The 17,239-nt window shown below is 45.9% G+C and overlaps 2 protein-coding genes and 1 pseudogene across 3 annotated transcripts; 2 read left to right on the forward strand and 1 right to left on the reverse strand.

The window, feature by feature from the left end:
- Positions 1-1,001: 1,001 nt before the first annotated feature.
- On the reverse strand, positions 1,002-3,356 carry LOC133910527 (RNA-binding protein L-like; annotated as a pseudogene).
- Positions 3,357-4,891: 1,535 nt separating this feature from the next.
- Positions 4,892-7,753, forward strand: LOC133912377 (ABC transporter I family member 20-like). The gene is made up of 7 exons (XM_062355068.1): positions 4,892-5,141; positions 5,236-5,369; positions 5,535-5,654; positions 6,682-6,777; positions 6,866-7,018; positions 7,103-7,180; positions 7,258-7,753. The coding sequence occupies exons 1-7, from the start codon at positions 4,991-4,993 to the stop codon at positions 7,495-7,497; spliced, it is 972 nt and encodes a 323-aa protein (XP_062211052.1). The 5' UTR covers positions 4,892-4,990; the 3' UTR covers positions 7,498-7,753.
- A 544-nt stretch (positions 7,754-8,297) lies between these two features.
- On the forward strand, positions 8,298-17,239 carry LOC133912378 (pentatricopeptide repeat-containing protein At1g56690, mitochondrial-like). 2 transcript variants are annotated; one of them, XM_062355072.1, is made up of 2 exons: positions 8,298-10,476; positions 16,967-17,239. In XM_062355072.1, the coding sequence occupies exon 1, from the start codon at positions 8,355-8,357 to the stop codon at positions 10,473-10,475; it is 2,121 nt and encodes a 706-aa protein (XP_062211056.1). In that variant the 5' UTR covers positions 8,298-8,354; the 3' UTR covers position 10,476; positions 16,967-17,239. The 2 variants fall into 2 exon arrangements, with proteins under 2 accessions (XP_062211056.1, XP_062211055.1); XM_062355071.1 differs by lacking the exon at positions 16,967-17,239 and adding an exon at positions 10,940-11,359.

Here is a 17,239-nt window from a genome sequence, read left to right on the forward strand (position 1 = left end):
TCGTCAGGAATTACTCAATTTGAAGGTAGATCGAGATCCAATCCATCCAGATTATACCTGAACCGAGCAGAGCGACCACATGATGGCCACCTGAGATCGACGACACCAAAGGAGGCATTGCCTCCAAAAATGTTACCTCTGGTGCTCTGTTTCCAAGCGTAGCATCCCCTTCACCTTGGCGTGAAACTGCGGTAGATAGTCGTGTGAGTCTTTCTTCAAAGATTTCGACCAGGATAGGTTCGCGAGAAGAAACTATACGGCCCAGCTCATCGGATAAGAAGTTATTCTTGTGAGGGACGTGCTTGACTTCGAAACCGAAAAAACATCGCTCCAGTGTTCTCACTTTAGCGAGGTATGCAGTCATTGTCGGATCAGAGCACTGGAACTCCTTATGCACTTAGTTAACAACAAGTAGCGAGTCCCCCTATCGCTAACATGTGTTTAATCCTAAGTGCGGAGGTTGCTCGTATTTTGAGAAGAGACCCTCGTATTCTGTAATATTCTTAGTGACTGAAAAATATAATTGAACTATGTATCTAAAGAGTCGCCGGTTGATGAGGTCAGGACCACTCTAACCCTCGCTCCCTTCAGTTTGAACGGTCCGTCGAAGTGCATGGTCCAGTGCTCGTCTGCCTTTGAACGTTGAACTTGTTCGGGCTCAAAGGATGACCACTCGATCACAAAAACAACCAGCGCCTGAAACTTGATAGTCATTCAAGAGACGAACTGGAGATCAAACTCCCCGATCTCTACTGCCCACTTTGTTGTTCTCACCGATCAAACTAAAAACATCTCCCTCCCTCCTTGACTCCTCGCGTGGCCCTCTCTCCCTCCCTGATACCCTCACGCCACCCTCTCTCACTCCCTCCTCGATCCCCTCTTGGAGAAGAGTAGACACCTAGGCGTAGCTTCGATTTGAACACAAGCAGATAAAAATCATAAAACAACTAGAACAGACAAATATGAACAGCAAAAGATAAAGGTATCCTCAAGTGCAGCAATCAGCAAAATTATCCATGGGAAGATAATGGCATACATTCAGAACTAACAACTATAGGAAGGACATGAGATTGGCCGTGCTTACCCCTCTCTTGAACTCCTGTTGTTTTTCTACTTGCTGCGGGACCAATACGCATAGGCATGGATGAACAAAGCATTCCATTCATTTCAGTCATTGCACGAGCTTGCTCTGTAGGATCACCAAATTTCACAAATCTATAACCCTTTGAACGCATTGTCAATTTATCCGTTACAACTTTTGCACCCTTCACTGAAGGATAATGGATCCTGAATGTCTCTTGTAATAAGTAGGTCGTAACATCTGCGGCCAAATCTCCAACGAAAATAGTATAGTCTGGGGTATCATCACGCTTTTCACCAGCACTGGCTCAGTTCAGCCGATAAGTCAACTCAACATTTGGCATCATTTGTCCATTGTATGTTTGAAGAACACGCTCAGCAGCTGCACGGCTTGTAAACTCAACAAAACCATAACCCTGAAGCTGTCCTGATGACTTATCACGGATAAGCTTCACAGATGGAACCTGCAAATTAGTGTAAATTGTAAAGTAAATGGTCAGCAAATCATGGATGGGCCGACATAAGTTGTTATCTTTCAGCTATATACTTGTCATCTGTGCAATGGGACTAAGCACCGATAAGAAAACCAAAACTGATGCAGACAAATAGTATTTAGCAGTAGTTTGAATGCTACACAGTCTGCAGAAATTAACAGTTAACACCCATGTGTAAAAGATAACTAAGTACAAACAAAAGTTCAATTAACTTGAAAACAGATAACTTTAATGTTGTTTCACCATATACAGTCCTAACTATGCCATCATAACATACATCAAACCAAACTTATATTAATAGTTCAATAATCACAGCTGAATAAACCTAAAGCTTGAATTATAAAAAAGAATCTAGCACTGCAAAATGATTCGTGGCCCAAAGCTTCAATCGTTACCAGTTATATCATCACGATTCACAAAAAGATCAATCAAAAGTCATAACCTACATCTTAAAGCGAGACCTGTTAGCAGCAGCAAAGCGCACGTCACTAATTACGACAGGAGGACAGCTAGCTAAGGCTGTGTTTGATTGGGTTGAGGTTTTTAGAATTTAGGCTAAAAAGCTGGTTTCTGACTGATGGCTGATAGCTTTTTATTATTGGTTTTTTAATAAATTTTTAGCTTTCCAACACGTTAAAAAAAAGAAAAGCTTCTTTCAACCAACTTCTCAGCTTTTAGTTTATTTCCTCATAAACTAGCTTTTTAGCTTTTCAAACGTCAACTTCTCAGCAGTCTGTTTGGTTGGGCTTCTGGCTTCTGAAAAGCAGAAGCCAGGAAAAGCTCAACCAAATAGGACCTAAATCACGCGCAACCAAATCTCACGCCAAATGGGGCTCATACCTCTCCGGCGTTCGCGAAGCAGCTGTAGATGTAGTTCTAATCCATCCAATACTGCAGGTCCTCGATCCAGAGCGTCCTCACCTCGTCCTTCGCTGTGGGGGCGACCGATGCTGGCGCTGGTGGCACAGCGTAGTACTACTATTGAGGCGACGCCTGCTCGTAGTATGCCTATGGCGGCAGTTGCTTTTGCTGAGGCGGCCGCGCGGCGTACTGTTGCGTCATCGATGGAGGGATCCCGCCCAGTGCGGCGGCTACCCGCCTGCGCCCTGCACCTCGGCTGCTCTTTGTCCTTGGGTACGGCGAGATTTGTTCCTCCTCCTCAGGTACTAGGAGATCTACTCCTCAGCTTAGTCCTCGTCCTCCTCGGGTGAGTGAAAGGGAACGGAGAATCTGGCGGGGTTGCGCGGAGACGAAGCTTCGGCGAGAGGAGAGGACCGGCGTTGGGGCTGGAGGCACAGGGCAAGCGCGTGGTGCTGCTGGGGAAAGGGCCGCCACACGGGGATGGACTGGATGAGCGGGCGAGGGAGGTGCACGGTCGCGGGAGGCGGAGTAGTGGGTGGCACGCCAGAGGAGCAGGAGGAAGGACGGAATGGGAGAGCGAGATCTCTGGACACGTGGATCACGGACAGGGAGGGAGGAGCGTAACGAGCGGAACCGACGGAGGAGTGGAACGAGTGGAACCGACGGAGGAGCGGAACCATATCGTGGCAGAATGGATGGGAGCAAAACGCAAACCGCAGGGAGGGGAGTAATGCGGAACGGGAATCGGGGAGCGAAACGGGAATCGGGTGGAACGGGACGCTCAACGCCGATCTCGCGGAGGATCTCGGAGTGCCAGCGCTCTGCATCCGCAAGGTCGCGGCACTTGGAGGCGATCTGGGGCCGGCGCTCACGGTGCTTGCGCTTCTCCTCCTGCTTCATCGTGATGAAGCGGTTGAGCATCGACTACGCCTTCTCCTCGTTGCGAGCCATGGCGACCGGTCAGGGAGAGGCGGCGGTCGGCAACGAAGTTCTTGAGCAGGGCGAGAGGAGGGAGGAGGCGAAGGGAGGGAACAAATTTGTTTGCCGATGCGTGCGGGTGGGCGGATGAATCGCAGGCGGGCGGACGGGCAAAGGAGCGGGGCTAAGGGAGATGTGGTCATCCAGGCCGATCATGCCTCGATCGTTTGGACGGGCGGAGGAGGGCGATTGGATGGTATGAGCAACGACCGATACGTATTTTATAGATACAACTGCTACATATATTTTTTTAAGTAGTAAAGAAGTATAAATAAAAAAATTCGTGGAAAAGGCGGCAACGGGATGCAGCACGTGTAAAATGTTCTGGCCCAGTTGTATTCTTTTGTGGGCCGTTAACCTATGCATGCTGTGATGGTACATTTGTACTACTGCATGGACCAAAGCTTAAGGTCTAGACATGGCCCAACAATAGTGAGAGAACGAGGGAGTCCGTGGACTTAGGCCCATGACTGAAGGATCACAGAAAAACCACGTTGTTTGCATCGGCAGTATTTCATCGAAAAGTTACATTTAGGTAAAGTTCAATGAACCACTCACGGAGAATACCTACGAAAAAAAAACAAAGGCCAAATCAGAGTACCAATGTAGCGAAGCACGATTACAGAAGCTGAGTGACCAGAGAAGGGGAAAACGCCGGCTCTGCTTCCACGGATCTCATAGCAAGTCGCAGTTTGCTCATCTGTCCAGCGTAAGCATGTCATGGCTGATGATTCATGAACGGTGACCTGTTCGGAAAAGCAGATCCGACGAAAAGTAAAGGCGGACTCAGTCTAAAAATAAGTCCAGGTTTATTAGTGACGGAGTCTTTACAACTTTATAAAAAACTAAGTCTACTAAAAATAAGAATTTAAACGGAGACTTGTGCCTTAATGACTAAAGATCAGTTTGTTTAGGTTTTCACTTCTTCGAAGCTGGAAGTTCAAACAAACGAGATTACTGAAAAGTGATTTTTAGAGAAACTAAAAAGTTGTTTATAAGAAAATAAACTAGAAGCTGAGAAATTTGTTAAGATAAACTTTTTTTATTTTTATTTGATGAGAAGTTAAAAATTTATTAAAAAATCAACCGCTAGAATTTAAAAACAGTTTTTTAAAAAATCTAAAAAAATTCCAACTAAAAGCCGTAAACAAAAATCCAAACAAAACTATCGTGGGTCCGCCAATTACGCAAAGAGCTGCATGCGCATGCTGTACTTGCCCACAAATCACAGGCTAAAGCTGCAACACGTGGCCGAGTTCTGTCCTCGGGTTCGAATTCGGAGCTACGTCTCTTGCTGGGCCAGCCACCTACCGCAGCCCAACAATCGCGCCACGGAGCCTTGCAAATTGACCGACCCCTCACGCTTTTATAAAACTCTATCTAATTTTTTTTATAAGATTTCATCTATATTATTTATTTTATAATTCAGTTATATTAAAAAATAACACGTATCATCGATTAACAGATCTTATAAAATTTGCGTAGCACGCAACGCTTGTGTCGTCCTCCTCTCCACCACCCCACTAACACTCCTGCTCCTCCGGCCAACCCACCGCGGCTAGAGGCCCCAAACCCGGATGGCGCCAACGGTGGAGATCAGCCACCTCTCCTTCACCTACCCGGGCATCGACGGCCGCCCACCGCCCGGCGCGCCGCCGCTCATCGAGGACGTCTGCTTCTCCCTCGACGCCGGCCAGCGATGCCTCCTCCTCGGCTCCAACGGCGCAGGTGATCCCACTAAACTCGCCTTTCCTGCCTACCTTCGTTTTCCTCTCTGCCGTTTTGGTGTTGATTTGGATGCGGCGCCTGCGTCCTGTGCCAGGCAAGACGACGATACTGAAGATTCTGGGTGGGAAGCACATGGTGGATCCGAGCATGGTGCGGGTCCTGGGCAGGTCCGCCTTCCACGACACGGCTCTCACGTCCTCCGGTGACCTCTGTTACCTCGGCGGCGAGGTGAGCTGGCGATCCGAAGTTTCATCTCTCTCTCTCTCTCTCTCTCTCTCTCTCTCTCTCTCTCTCTCTCTCTCTCTCTGCAATTGTGAGCCTAGATATGTAATTGGCGTGCCGATTTCTGCTATGAGATGGCCGAGTGAATCTAACCTGTGTTAATGGATGCAGTGGAGGCGAGACGTGGCCTTTGCCGGCTACCAGGTGAATATTCAGATGGACATATCGGCGGAGAAGATGATTTTTGGTGTTGCGGGCGTTGATCCAATAAGGAGAGATGAACTTATCAAGGCAAGTTCACTCTCGTTTCAGTGAATCTATTTATAATCAATTCGTGGAAATATCCCCATTTTCAAGGAACATGAACTTGTCAATTTCGAGACACGATGTTTCAGAAAACTGTAGTTTGATACTTTGGGCTTGATTGTTCTGTGCATTTTTATTCTGTACCGACTGATTCACCATCCCCTGCCCCAACTTGTACATATAGTTTTGTCTAAAATGTGTGATATATGGTCATTCAAATTCTGTTGTTCTGGTCTTCTGGACCTAGTACTTCTACGTTATTCTTCCAGTATCCCAGTAACTGGAAATCCCCCATTTTTCATGGTCATGGTACAGTCGCATGTTCTCACCTGTCATCGCCAACTGGGAAACAATTTTTTGTAAGCTATTTGTGTACTGATTAGCATCCCGTATGATTTTCATTTTAGGGTCATCACTTAGTTGAAATAAGCATGTACATTGGGGTACTGTCTTCCTATAATGAGCGTATTATTTAGGAAAGCTAATCATCACCATGTTCAATAATCATCAGTCACATTCTGATGGCATGGTTGGCCTAGCTCATACTCTGATATAGTTGCAAGGGCTTTGGGGATGTCAAAGCACAGGGCTGCAAATACAAACTCATCCATTCGGACCTGGGGAAACAATAGGAAAACATTGGTTTTTCAAAAACAGGAAAACATAAAAATATTCATGTTTTGTTACCCATGTAAACCCGTGGGAATAAAACCTAACCCATGTAATCGACTTTGTTCTGCTACGTAAGGTGAAATGAGCTAACACTTATTTGTCCTTGATTAGAGTTACATTATATTTCAATTTGAGGTTATAGTTGTAGACAAGATAAATAGCCGAGCCTTAATAGATATTTTGTAAGATCAGTTTGCAAGTCTTTCATTCTTTGGAGAATGTGCTAGTTGATAATTTGATGCCGGCTTCAGCAAGCCTAAAAGCTAAGTCCATTGTGCCTTTAGATTGAAGTAGAGCCCCATTTGACTCAACTTCCAACTTCCTTGGTGTCATTTTACAGATTTTAGATATTGACATTGCCTGGCGCATGCACAAGGCATCAGATGGTCAGAGGAGACGAGTCCAGATTTGCATGGGACTTCTTAAACCCTTCAAGGTTTTCTTTCCCTTGTCATGTTATCAAAAGGATTTATCACGTGTACAACCACACCATGAGATGTTAATAAGAAAAGAAAGCAATGCAGGTTCTCCTTCTTGATGAAATCACAGTCGACCTGGATGTGTTGGCAAGAGCAAATCTGTTGACATACCTAAAGAAGGAATGTGAGGAACGAGGTGCACTAATCATCTATGCAACACATATTTTTGATGGCCTTGATGATTGGCCGACACACCTTGTAAGCTTTCGTGCTATATTTTGTAGTTTGTAAGCTCAACAAACTCATGTGGACTTGCAGATAATTGTTGTTGCTGGATTTCAGGTTTATATTGCTCATGGGAAGCTGCAATTGGCGCTTCCTTTGGAAAAGGTGAAAGAAATGAGCCAGTTATCTCTCATGGTAAGTAGCATCCATTTGACAAAGTATGTTTTAGCACATCATGTTCATTTATCAGTTTTGGTGCTTTTGTATTTCAGAGAACAGTGGAGACCTGGTTGAGGAAAGAAAGAGATGAGGATAGGAGGAAGCGAAAGGAGCGAAACGAGAAAGGCCTCCCGGAGTTCGACAAGGCTGTTGAGGGTAGCCGGGTTATAGGGAATCCAGCAAAGAGCGCTGCCAGAGTAGTAAACAACGGGTGGGCAGCAGGACGGCTCACCTCAACGATCGCGGGAGAGGAGAACTTCATTTTCAGCTCTAACAGCGTCCTTAGAAGATGATCGTGTTTTGTAGTTTGGCTCTTTTTTTGGATAAAGGAAACCAATATCGGCCTTTTTGTAGTTTGGCTCTTGAAATGATGAATAACAATCTTGTAGATCCAATTGATCACACCACAGGAGCTTTTGCATTAACAGCAAACATTCTTAAATTATAGGAGAAATGCTGCTTTGTTGTATTTACATATCCGTGCTTATGTATGTATGCGACAATATAATTGAATTCCACAAAGAAATGTTGCTTTTTTGGATTTGCATATATAGCACTTCTGTATGTATGTATGTATGTATATGTTACTTTATAATTGGATTCCACGTTACCAGGTATCAAGTTGTTGTTGTCACTACGATCAAATTTGCAACCAATGGCTACTTTTACTCTTCACCACTAACAGTGATGCTTCAAGTTATACGAAAACATAGAAGCATCCTCTCGTTGTAATATTGGTCCACCATTTTAACGAAATTCATTTGAAATCCACGTATTAAACAGGACTGTTGGAACAATGATTCACTGCCATCCACTTCGGCCTGGAAAGATGCAAAGGAAGACAAAGCTGACCCTTAAGTTCTTCCTAATTTTTTATTTATTTTTATTTGTAAAACAGGTTATATATTTATAGTTGGTAATGAAATAGTGAGACGGAAGAACGAAGGTGGATAGTAAAAATAAGTAAAATATTTAAAATTTAAGGTTTTTATTATAGGAAAGAAGAGCACCGGAATCAATTTATATCTTATATAATAGAGATTTCACGTGTGTAACAGTATGATTGCTAGTCATATACAGAGAGAACCATATGCTGAAATTCCGCAATCAGCCAGCGCACGCGCCGACTTCGTGCTGCTCGTTCACCGTCATGCGCCTCCGCCCCGTTCGCTTCCTGCCGTCGAGCGCGGCGCCGGCGGTGGTGGACGCAAACGCGCGCATCGCCCGGCTGGCCCGCGCGAGGAACATGGAGGGCGCCCGCGCGGCGTTCGAGGCCATGCCGCTCCGCACCACCGCCTCCTACAACGCCCTCCTCGCCGGCTACTTCCGCAACCAACTCCCCGACGCCGCGCTCAGCGTTTTCCACCGCATGCCCTCGCGCGACCTCGCCTCCTACAACGCTCTCATCTCCGGTCTCTCCCTGTGCCGTCAAACCCTCCCCGACGCCGTCGTGGCGCTCGCGTCCATTCCATACCCGCCCTCGGTCGTCTCCTACACCTCCCTCCTGCGCGGGTACGTGCGCCACGGCCTGCTGGCCGACGCTATCCAGCTGTTCCGCCAGATGCCCGAGCGCAACCACATATCCTACACGGTGCTGCTTGGTGGCTTCCTCGACGCCGGCCGTGTCGACGAGGCCCGCGAGTTGTTTGATGAAATGCCTGCAAAGGATGTTGTTGCGTGGACCGCCATGCTATCTGGGTACTGCCAGGCTGGCCGAACCGACGAGGCGCGCGCTCTGTTTGATGAAATGCCGAAGAGGAATGTTGTGTCATGGACTGCAATGGTCTCCGGCTACGCCCAAAACGGGCAGGTCAACCTTGCTCGGAAGCTGTTCGAGGTGATGCCTGAGCGCAATGAGGTGTCGTGGACTGCAATGTTGTTTGGGTATATACAAGCTGGCCTTGTAGAGGATGCTGAGAAGCTGTTTAATGCAATGTCAGAGCATCCAGTGGCAGTCTGCAATGCGATGATTGTTGGGTTTGGGCGGCGCGGGATGGTGGATGCTGCCAAGGCAGTCTTTGAGAGGATGCGTGAGAGAGATGATGGAACGTGGAGTGCAATCATCAAAGCATTTGAGCAGAATGAATTCTTGATGGAGGCATTGACTACCTTCCGTGGGATGTTGCGCAATGGTATCCGTCCAAACTACCCATCAGTCATCAGCATCCTCACTGTGTGTGCTGCGCTGGCTGTTCTTGATTATGGCAGGGAGGTGCATGCTGCAATGCTGAGGTGCTCCTTTCACATGGACATCTTTGCTGTATCAGCATTAATCACAATGTACATCAAATGTGGGAATTTGGATAAGGCCAAGAGGGTCTTCAACATGTTTGAGCCCAAAGATGTTGTGATGTGGAACTCGATGATCACCGGTTATGCTCAACATGGGTTGGGGGAGGAAGCACTCTGCATATTTGATGATATGAGGTTGGCTGGCCTGGTGCCAGATGGAATTACATATATAGGGGCCCTTACAGCTTGTAGCTACACAGGAAAAGTTAAAGAGGGGAGGGATATTTTTAATTCTATGGGTACAAATTCTGCCATCAGACCTGGAGCCGAGCATTATTCTTGCATGGTTGATTTGCTTGGTCGAGCAGGACTTGTGGAGGAAGCACTGGATTTGATAAAGACTATGCCGGTTGAACCAGATGCTGTCATCTGGGGAGCTCTGATGGGGGCCTGTAGGATGCACAAGAATGCTGAGATTGCTGAAGTTGCTGCTAAGAAGCTGTTAGATCTAGAGCCTGAAAATGCTGGGCCATATGTCTTGCTCTCTCACATTTATACATCCACCGGGAGGTGGGAGGATGCTTCCGAGATGCGGAAGTTCATTAGCTCAAGGAATTTGAGCAAGTCACCTGGCTGTAGTTGGATAGAATATGACAAGAGGGTGCATCTCTTCACATCGGGTGATGTATTAGCACATCCTGAGCATGCTATTATCCTTAAAATGTTGGAGAAGTTAGATGGGTTATTGATGGAATCTGGTTACTCAGCTGATGGAAGCTTTGTGCTTCATGATATAGACGAGGAGCAAAAAGCTCATAGCTTGCGGTACCACAGTGAGAGGCAGGCTGTGGCGTATGGACTTTTGAAAGTCCCGGAAGGAATGCCCATTCGTGTCATGAAGAACCTCAGAGTTTGTGGTGATTGCCACTCTGCAATAAAGTTGATTGCAAAGATAACTACTCGGGAAATCATACTGAGAGATGCAAATAGATTCCATCATTTCAAGGATGGTTTTTGCTCATGCAGGGACTATTGGTGAGGTGAATGGTGCAATAAATTTCTTGCTCCACATCTTCTCTTTGATGATCCTTTTATTTAGTATTCCCTCCAATCCAAAATAAGTGTCGTTTTGGGGTGAGTGCAGTCAACTGTTTCAAATTTTGACTATAAATTACTTTTTATGTATTGAGTTTGAATACTTGAAAATAACACGGGTAGATCTGTTTCAAAAAGTATTTTCATAATAGTATACTTTGTTATGTTTTATCAATATATTACAATAAAAAGTAGTAGTCAAAGTTGTATTTTAGCGACCGTCAACCGTGTCGATGTCTAAAATAACACTTATTTCAGACTGGAGGGAGTAAGTTTCAATATTTGAAGACAGTTGCCCTTGCTTTTTTCCAAATCATAGCTTAAGTTGGCTATTCGAAATGTGTCATATGAACTTCATCTTCAAAAGGCCTTTTTATACCTTGTTTAGTGATACCTTATTCTTTATAGGAAACACATTCAGGATTCAGGTTCCATCTGAACATGAAGTACATCATCCATTATCAGCACATGGTTAACTTGTTCCTTTAGTTATCTTTGCAGCTGGTAACAGTGTGATGCAGGTTGCTGCCCTTAGCCACTTCGCATCTTAGAGGTCAGAGTTAAGCTGAACTAGAACCTGGATAGACACTTGTTATCGTTGGAACAAACACAGTTATGAATCATTTTCCTATGCAGAGAGCCTCTGTTTTTTGAGAGGAGCATTTTATTTTTTTGAATTGGTACAATCTGACAAAGAATGAAATAAAGCTTTGAGGTGAAGGTTACTAGTATATGCTATCTGCTTAGTTCATATTTCACATGGAACCTATTGTACACACTCATTTATGTGCATGTTTTTCACGCATTAAACTTTTACCTCTGGAGATGTAGTACTGTCGGAGGATTAACTCCTGTCGCAGGGATCCCGAAAGACCCATTTTTAAAGATTCGGCCGGGGGATGATCCTGAATAAGTTCGTCGGAGAAATGAATGAGAGTAAATGCAACGGCCGGTGGTGGGGGACGACCTAGTGCAGAAAGAAGTAAATGCACTGGAGTTTAGACAGGTTCAGGCCGCACAGGGACGTAACACCCTACTCCTGTATGGATACAATAACTGTCCCGGGGGAGATCCCTCAGGGATGTAGCTGGTTACAAGAAATATGATCTATCTAAGAGCTTGAGGCTCCTTGTTCTTCGGTTGGAGCTATGCTCGAACTTGCTCACGATGTCTCTGTTTGCTCGCTTGGTTCGTCGTGGGGTTGGTCTTCTTCGTGAGTCAACTCGTGTCTAGCCCAGAGCTCTCTCTTTTCTTCTATGTTGCCGGCTCTTTTAAGCACTTGCCGGCTACGCCATGCCCCGAATGGGAAGGAGGGGCACAAGTTCCAAGACGCCACGGCTGAGAAAGGCGTCATCATTTTCTCTGGGTGAAGTGACTGGGGCGGTGAAAAAACGCGGCGCGCGTCCGGCCACTTGTCACTGTGAACGCCCTAGCAACGGGCGCTGTTGAGAGGGCCCACCAGGCAGCCACAGAGCCACCCGGCGTGCCCGCCCTGTCTTGTTCCTCTGCCACGGCAGGGTGGCAGGCGGAACGCCTTGATCCTAGCAATGTTATCCCGAGACACACCGGATGATACGGGACGGGACCCGTGCAATTAATAGCCTCACGCCCCTCTGCCAAAGCATGACAGGAACTGACGCTGCAGCGGGAGCAGTTGGATATGTCAGGTCACGCGCGCTCATTTAATGCGGCCTTGGACCTCTGACGGGCGGACACCTCATCGGTGGGCCCCTTGGGGGCCTCTCTGGGTCGTCGGGGAACCGAGTGCTCGGGGGTACCGTTCACCTCCCCGAGCACTCTCTCCTGGGAATGCCTATCTTTGTCTTCGGGGTACCGGGTGCTCGGGGTACTGTTCACCTCCCCGAGCACTCTCTCCCGGGAATGCTTATCCCTGTATGAACCTTCGGGGAACCGAGAGCCCGGGGGGCTGCCACGTGCAACCTCGAGCACTCTCTCCCGAGCACTTTTCGCATAGGTCTTTCGGGGAACCGAGAGCCCGGGGGGCTGCTACGTGCAGCCCCGAGCACTTTCTCCCGAGCACTTTCGCACTGGCCCTCGGGGAACCGTGCGCTCGGGGACTGCTGCGTGCAGTCCCCGAGCGCTCTCTCTCGGAACTTAGCCCTTCTGATCATTGGGGGACTAGGGTGCTCGGGGGTGACCTCCCCGAGTACTTTCTTCTCGGTACTTAGACTCTACGGGTCATCGGGGAACTGGGGTGCTCGGGGACCAGAGACTGTGGCCCCGAACACCTTTCTCCAGGAACTTGGACTTTCCTCATCCCGCAGGAGGGACCTCGCGGGATGGTGACACATGGCGGATGACTGGCCTAGCCTCGGGACTCAGGGACCCCTGGTTCCTGATACACCGACAAGTACCCAACAGGATGCTCGGAAGCACAGTGTGGAATATTAATAGGTCGAGGGCAGGAAGAAGGTGGTGTGCTTGCTGTTACTGCACCATGGGGGAAAATCAAGGGATCAAGCAGGTGCTTTAATATGGTGGAATTGCTTACTGCGAGAAAGGATGAGGTTTCATCCTCGAGCAAAGAAATTGTGCCCCATATAGAAATAGTTCGGAAGTTAGAATTGATGCCAAATGATATTAAATTGGAAGGCATCAAGAATTATTTGGCTTGGTCTAAGAGGGCATTGTTATTGTTGAAGGCAAAGAAACTTGAGGGTTTTGTCAATTGAGAGACGATTGAGCCAAGGGATAAATCGAGTAATGAATAGAAAACTTAGGATGTTATAAATTCTTTGATGACTGCATGGATGTTGAGCTTTATGATTCTGATCATTGCCAGCGTTGTTGATATAATTCAAAGTGCAACTGAAATATAGAAAGCTGTAGAAAAGATATAATCAGGGGCTGAAAATGTGATGTTGATGGTTGAAACAGAAGACTGCCTCTATGATCTCAAACAGGGGGAGCGGTCTGTGATGGACTACGTTGCTGAATTGAAGGGTTTGTGGGCTAATGCAGACCACTATGATCCTATCGAGTTGCCACGCTCCGATTGTGTGGCTTGGGTGAAAAGGTGGATAGAAAAAAAGAGTCCTTCAGTTTCTAAGAGGTCTAAACTTTGAATTTGAGGAATGACACGAATTTGAGGGAAGGTGTGCCACTGTTTCATCAATCCACTCTCCCTAGCTTAGAGGAGGCCATAGCGCAGGAGGAGTCTGAAAGGACAATAATGTCGCCTAGAGGGGGGTGAATAGGCGTTTTTACAAAAATTCAACCCTTTCTACCGTTGGCCTAAACTTGCAGCGGAATATAAACTAACGAGTTTTTCACAAGAGAAAAACATAAATATGCTAGGCTCAACTAGTGCACAATCACCCTAAAGAAGTGTGGAAATTGCAATCCTAAGGTGACAAAAATTACTCAATTCTAGCAAGAGATATGCAATAAAACTTAAATTGAAAAAGGCTGAAAATACTGTTCATATGACTGGAATTACTGTTCACCCCGGAGTCTCCGGTGCAGTCCGGATACTCCGGTGTGTACAGGTCCGGAAACTCCGGTAAAGTCCGGATTCTCCGATTTCTGTACAGAACAGAGCCCGAAACTGAATAAAATTAATGAGTGGAGAGTTCTAGCTCAAACCAAGTGATGTCGTGTGTTCCCGGAGATGATTCCAAGTAGATTCACGAAGAACCTACACTCAAATACACACAAACAAGTGGATTGAGCAATATGCACAAAGATTTGAGCAAGAACATAAATCAAAGGAAACAAGAGAGGAGACACAAAGATTTGTTTCCCGAAGTTCGAATTCACCACCGTGAATCCTACGTCTCCGTTGAGGAAGCTCCAACGAGCCGGGTCTCTTTCAACCGTTTTCCTCGATCCACTAGCTTTATCTCTTCCCTTTCGGAGGCGAGATCGACCTTCACAAACTTTCCCCGGCTCACCACACGCGCGGGAGCTCACCGGCGACACCTAGCCGGCTAGGAGGCTTCACCTCCAAAAGTAACAAACGCTTCGAGAACTTCTTGTCAAGAACTCAAGTGCTCAAGATTGGATTTTAGCTCACTCGCACTCAATCTTTCAATCTCTCAACCCAACTCACTTTTCTTCTCAAATCACACACTAAAATGGAGTGGAAGAGGTTCTTTTGGCTCTAGAGGATGTTCTTTTTGTGCCCTTGCAGCAGCCCCAAAGGATGGGGTGAGTGGGGTATAAATAGCCCACTCCAAACAACTAGCCGTTACTGTTTTTGACAGAACTGACCGGAGTATCCGGTGAACACCGGAGTATCCGGCCCTAAATCCAAATACGGCGTCAGAACGGTCACAAAACGTGTCAGAACTAGCCGTTATGCTCTTTTCTGGACTTTTACCGGAGTATCCGGCCTACACCGGAGTCTCCGGTCGGCACTTAACCCAGAAAACAGCCCCGGAGACTTCCCGGAGTCTCCGGCCACTCCAGGTACCAGAGTATCCGGACTTCACCGGAGTATCCGGACTTCACCGGAGTCTCCGGCCTTTCCAGGTACCGAAGTATCCGACCTATACCGGAGTCTCCGGCCACAGCACAGCTGACCTCCGAAAAACGACGATAACTTTTGATTCCGGAGTCCGATTTCGACGATTTTGGACTCTATGGAAAGCTTATTCAGAGGGCTACACATCCCAACTGAATTCATGACCTAAAACACATAGGATCAAATTAGGAACACTCCAAAACCCATTTTGGACACTTTCCCACTTTCCGCTCCGGACTCTTAACAACAAACTCTCACTTTGGGTTTGGTTGGGAACTCTTGAGCACTGAGACATGACAATTAGCTCACGTTGCATCCCTCTTAATAGTGCGGCATACCTAGACTCAATTTCAAAGATAAAACACATTTGAACCAATTTGAGCCTTTTGAAAACTTTCAAGTACCGCTTCTTTTTCTTTCAAACCTTGAGGTTTGCCAACTTCCATATATTCTTCACTCCATCTCTTCTTGATTCTTCATATGATTGATGTGAATCATCCATAGCTTCCCATAGCCTCGCACGGTCCATTGGCGCAAAGCCTTCACTCGCTCTTCACCACCGCCTTGGTCCTTCGGCGCCAAGCCATTTGCTTGCCCTTCACCACGGATGGTCCATCACAGCCGAGTCTTGCTTGCCCTTCACCGTCTTGCCATAGAAAACCACTTTGTATTTGACATCTTCAAGGAATTCACTTTTTCATATATGGAATCCACTCTTGTTCTTCACTCTTGGCATATATGATTTCAATTCAACTTATGCCTTTTTATGGATCCTAACCCCAACTCACTCTTAAGCACAAAGTACATGGGTTAGTCCATAAAACCTAAATGACAACATTTATACCTTAAGTTACTTGATCTCCACAAGTAACTAATTAGCCTTCATGCATATTGTCAATCTTCATATAGAACTTAACCCCACTCATTCTTAAACACATAGCACACGGGTTAGTTCATAAAACTCTATTAACAAGTCATACCTTTAGTTACTTGATCTCCACAAGTAACTTAGCATTCAAGCTTATTGCTAATCTTATTGAGCTTCTTCTTCTTCTTATGAGCATCACTAAAAGCTCATTTATTTAGATGCTCCATGCATCACATCCGAGCATCACCTAGAGTTCATGCATGTCTCTTCTCCATGCATCACCTATTGAACAACCTACTAACAATCTTAACAACATTGTTAGTCCATATGTATTGTCATTAATTACCAAAACCACACATAGGGGCTAGATGCACTTTCAGAGTTGCGACTAAAAGTGATGAGGGAAGCTACTTCACCTTCATCTTGTCTTACTTTTGCAGCTACAAGAATTAAAGAGATTAGAGAATGTTTCAATTGTGGTGAAAGGATGCTTGATTCGTGATTGTCCTAAACTATTCAAGTCCAACTATGGAAGAGGAAGCGGTGGTGGTAGAAGTGCTCCAAGAGGTGGCAGAGGTCGTGGAGGTAGAAGTGGCTACATAGCCAATGCAACAACCACAGAAGAGGAACATTCTAAGTTAGTTGTGGCTTCATAAGTGGAATTTGATAAGCGAAGACAGTTGAAAGAAAGGATTGAAAGCTCTAGAGATAAAGATCAAGAGGCTCACAGTGGTGACTTCATCAACTTTGCTTATACGGATGAAGGTAATTATGCCCATGCATCCATGCCCAATTAAATTGGATTTTAGACTCTGGAGCTTCAAGGCATGTCACATGTGCATCTAGTGAGTTTATATCATATACACAATAGCCCCCCTTCCCTCACACACGTAAAGAAATTATACAAACTACTGATGGTACACCACAATCCATTAGAGGTGTTGGGACAGTACAATGCACTCCATCTATTAGAGGTGTTTTGCATATGCTACTTTTTTCGATCAATCTTGTTTCATTAAGTGCTTAGTTAATCAACTGGATTTTTGGGTAATACTTGATAAAAAAAAATTGTTTAATTCAGGAGAAACGAATTAGGAGGAGCCGGAGTGCAACCAGGCATAGTGGATTGTGGTACATGGATCGTAAAGAAATAAATGATGCATTATTTACTATACTAGAAGCAATGGTCGAAAAGAAGGAAGCTACGGTGGTGCTCTTGTATTGTAGATTGATGTATCTTTCTTTTGATAAAATATGTAAAGTTTTTCATGATGTTATGTGTGGGGTGGATAAGAACAAACTATTTTGTGATGCTTATGAGTTTAGAAAACACACAAGGACATCTTATGTGAGT

The sequence above is a fragment of the Phragmites australis genome, chromosome 3, assembly GCF_958298935.1.
Source record: "Phragmites australis chromosome 3, lpPhrAust1.1, whole genome shotgun sequence".
Lineage (NCBI taxonomy): Eukaryota > Viridiplantae > Streptophyta > Magnoliopsida > Poales > Poaceae > Phragmites > Phragmites australis.

What these genes read in the sequence shown, in the direction of transcription:
- LOC133912377 (XM_062355068.1), top strand. Translation starts at nt 4,991, where the DNA reads ATGGCGCCAACGGTGGAGATCAGCCACCTCTCCTTCACCTACCCGGGC. An exon ending in GGAGAGATGAACTTATCAAG is followed by an intron (nt 5,655 to 6,681) that starts GCAAGTTCACTC and finishes GTCATTTTACAG; the next exon opens with ATTTTAGATATTGACATTGC. An exon ending in GACTTCTTAAACCCTTCAAG is followed by an intron (nt 6,778 to 6,865) that starts GTTTTCTTTCCC and finishes AAAGCAATGCAG; the next exon opens with GTTCTCCTTCTTGATGAAAT.
- LOC133912378 (XM_062355072.1), top strand. Translation starts at nt 8,355, where the DNA reads ATGCGCCTCCGCCCCGTTCGCTTCCTGCCGTCGAGCGCGGCGCCGGCG.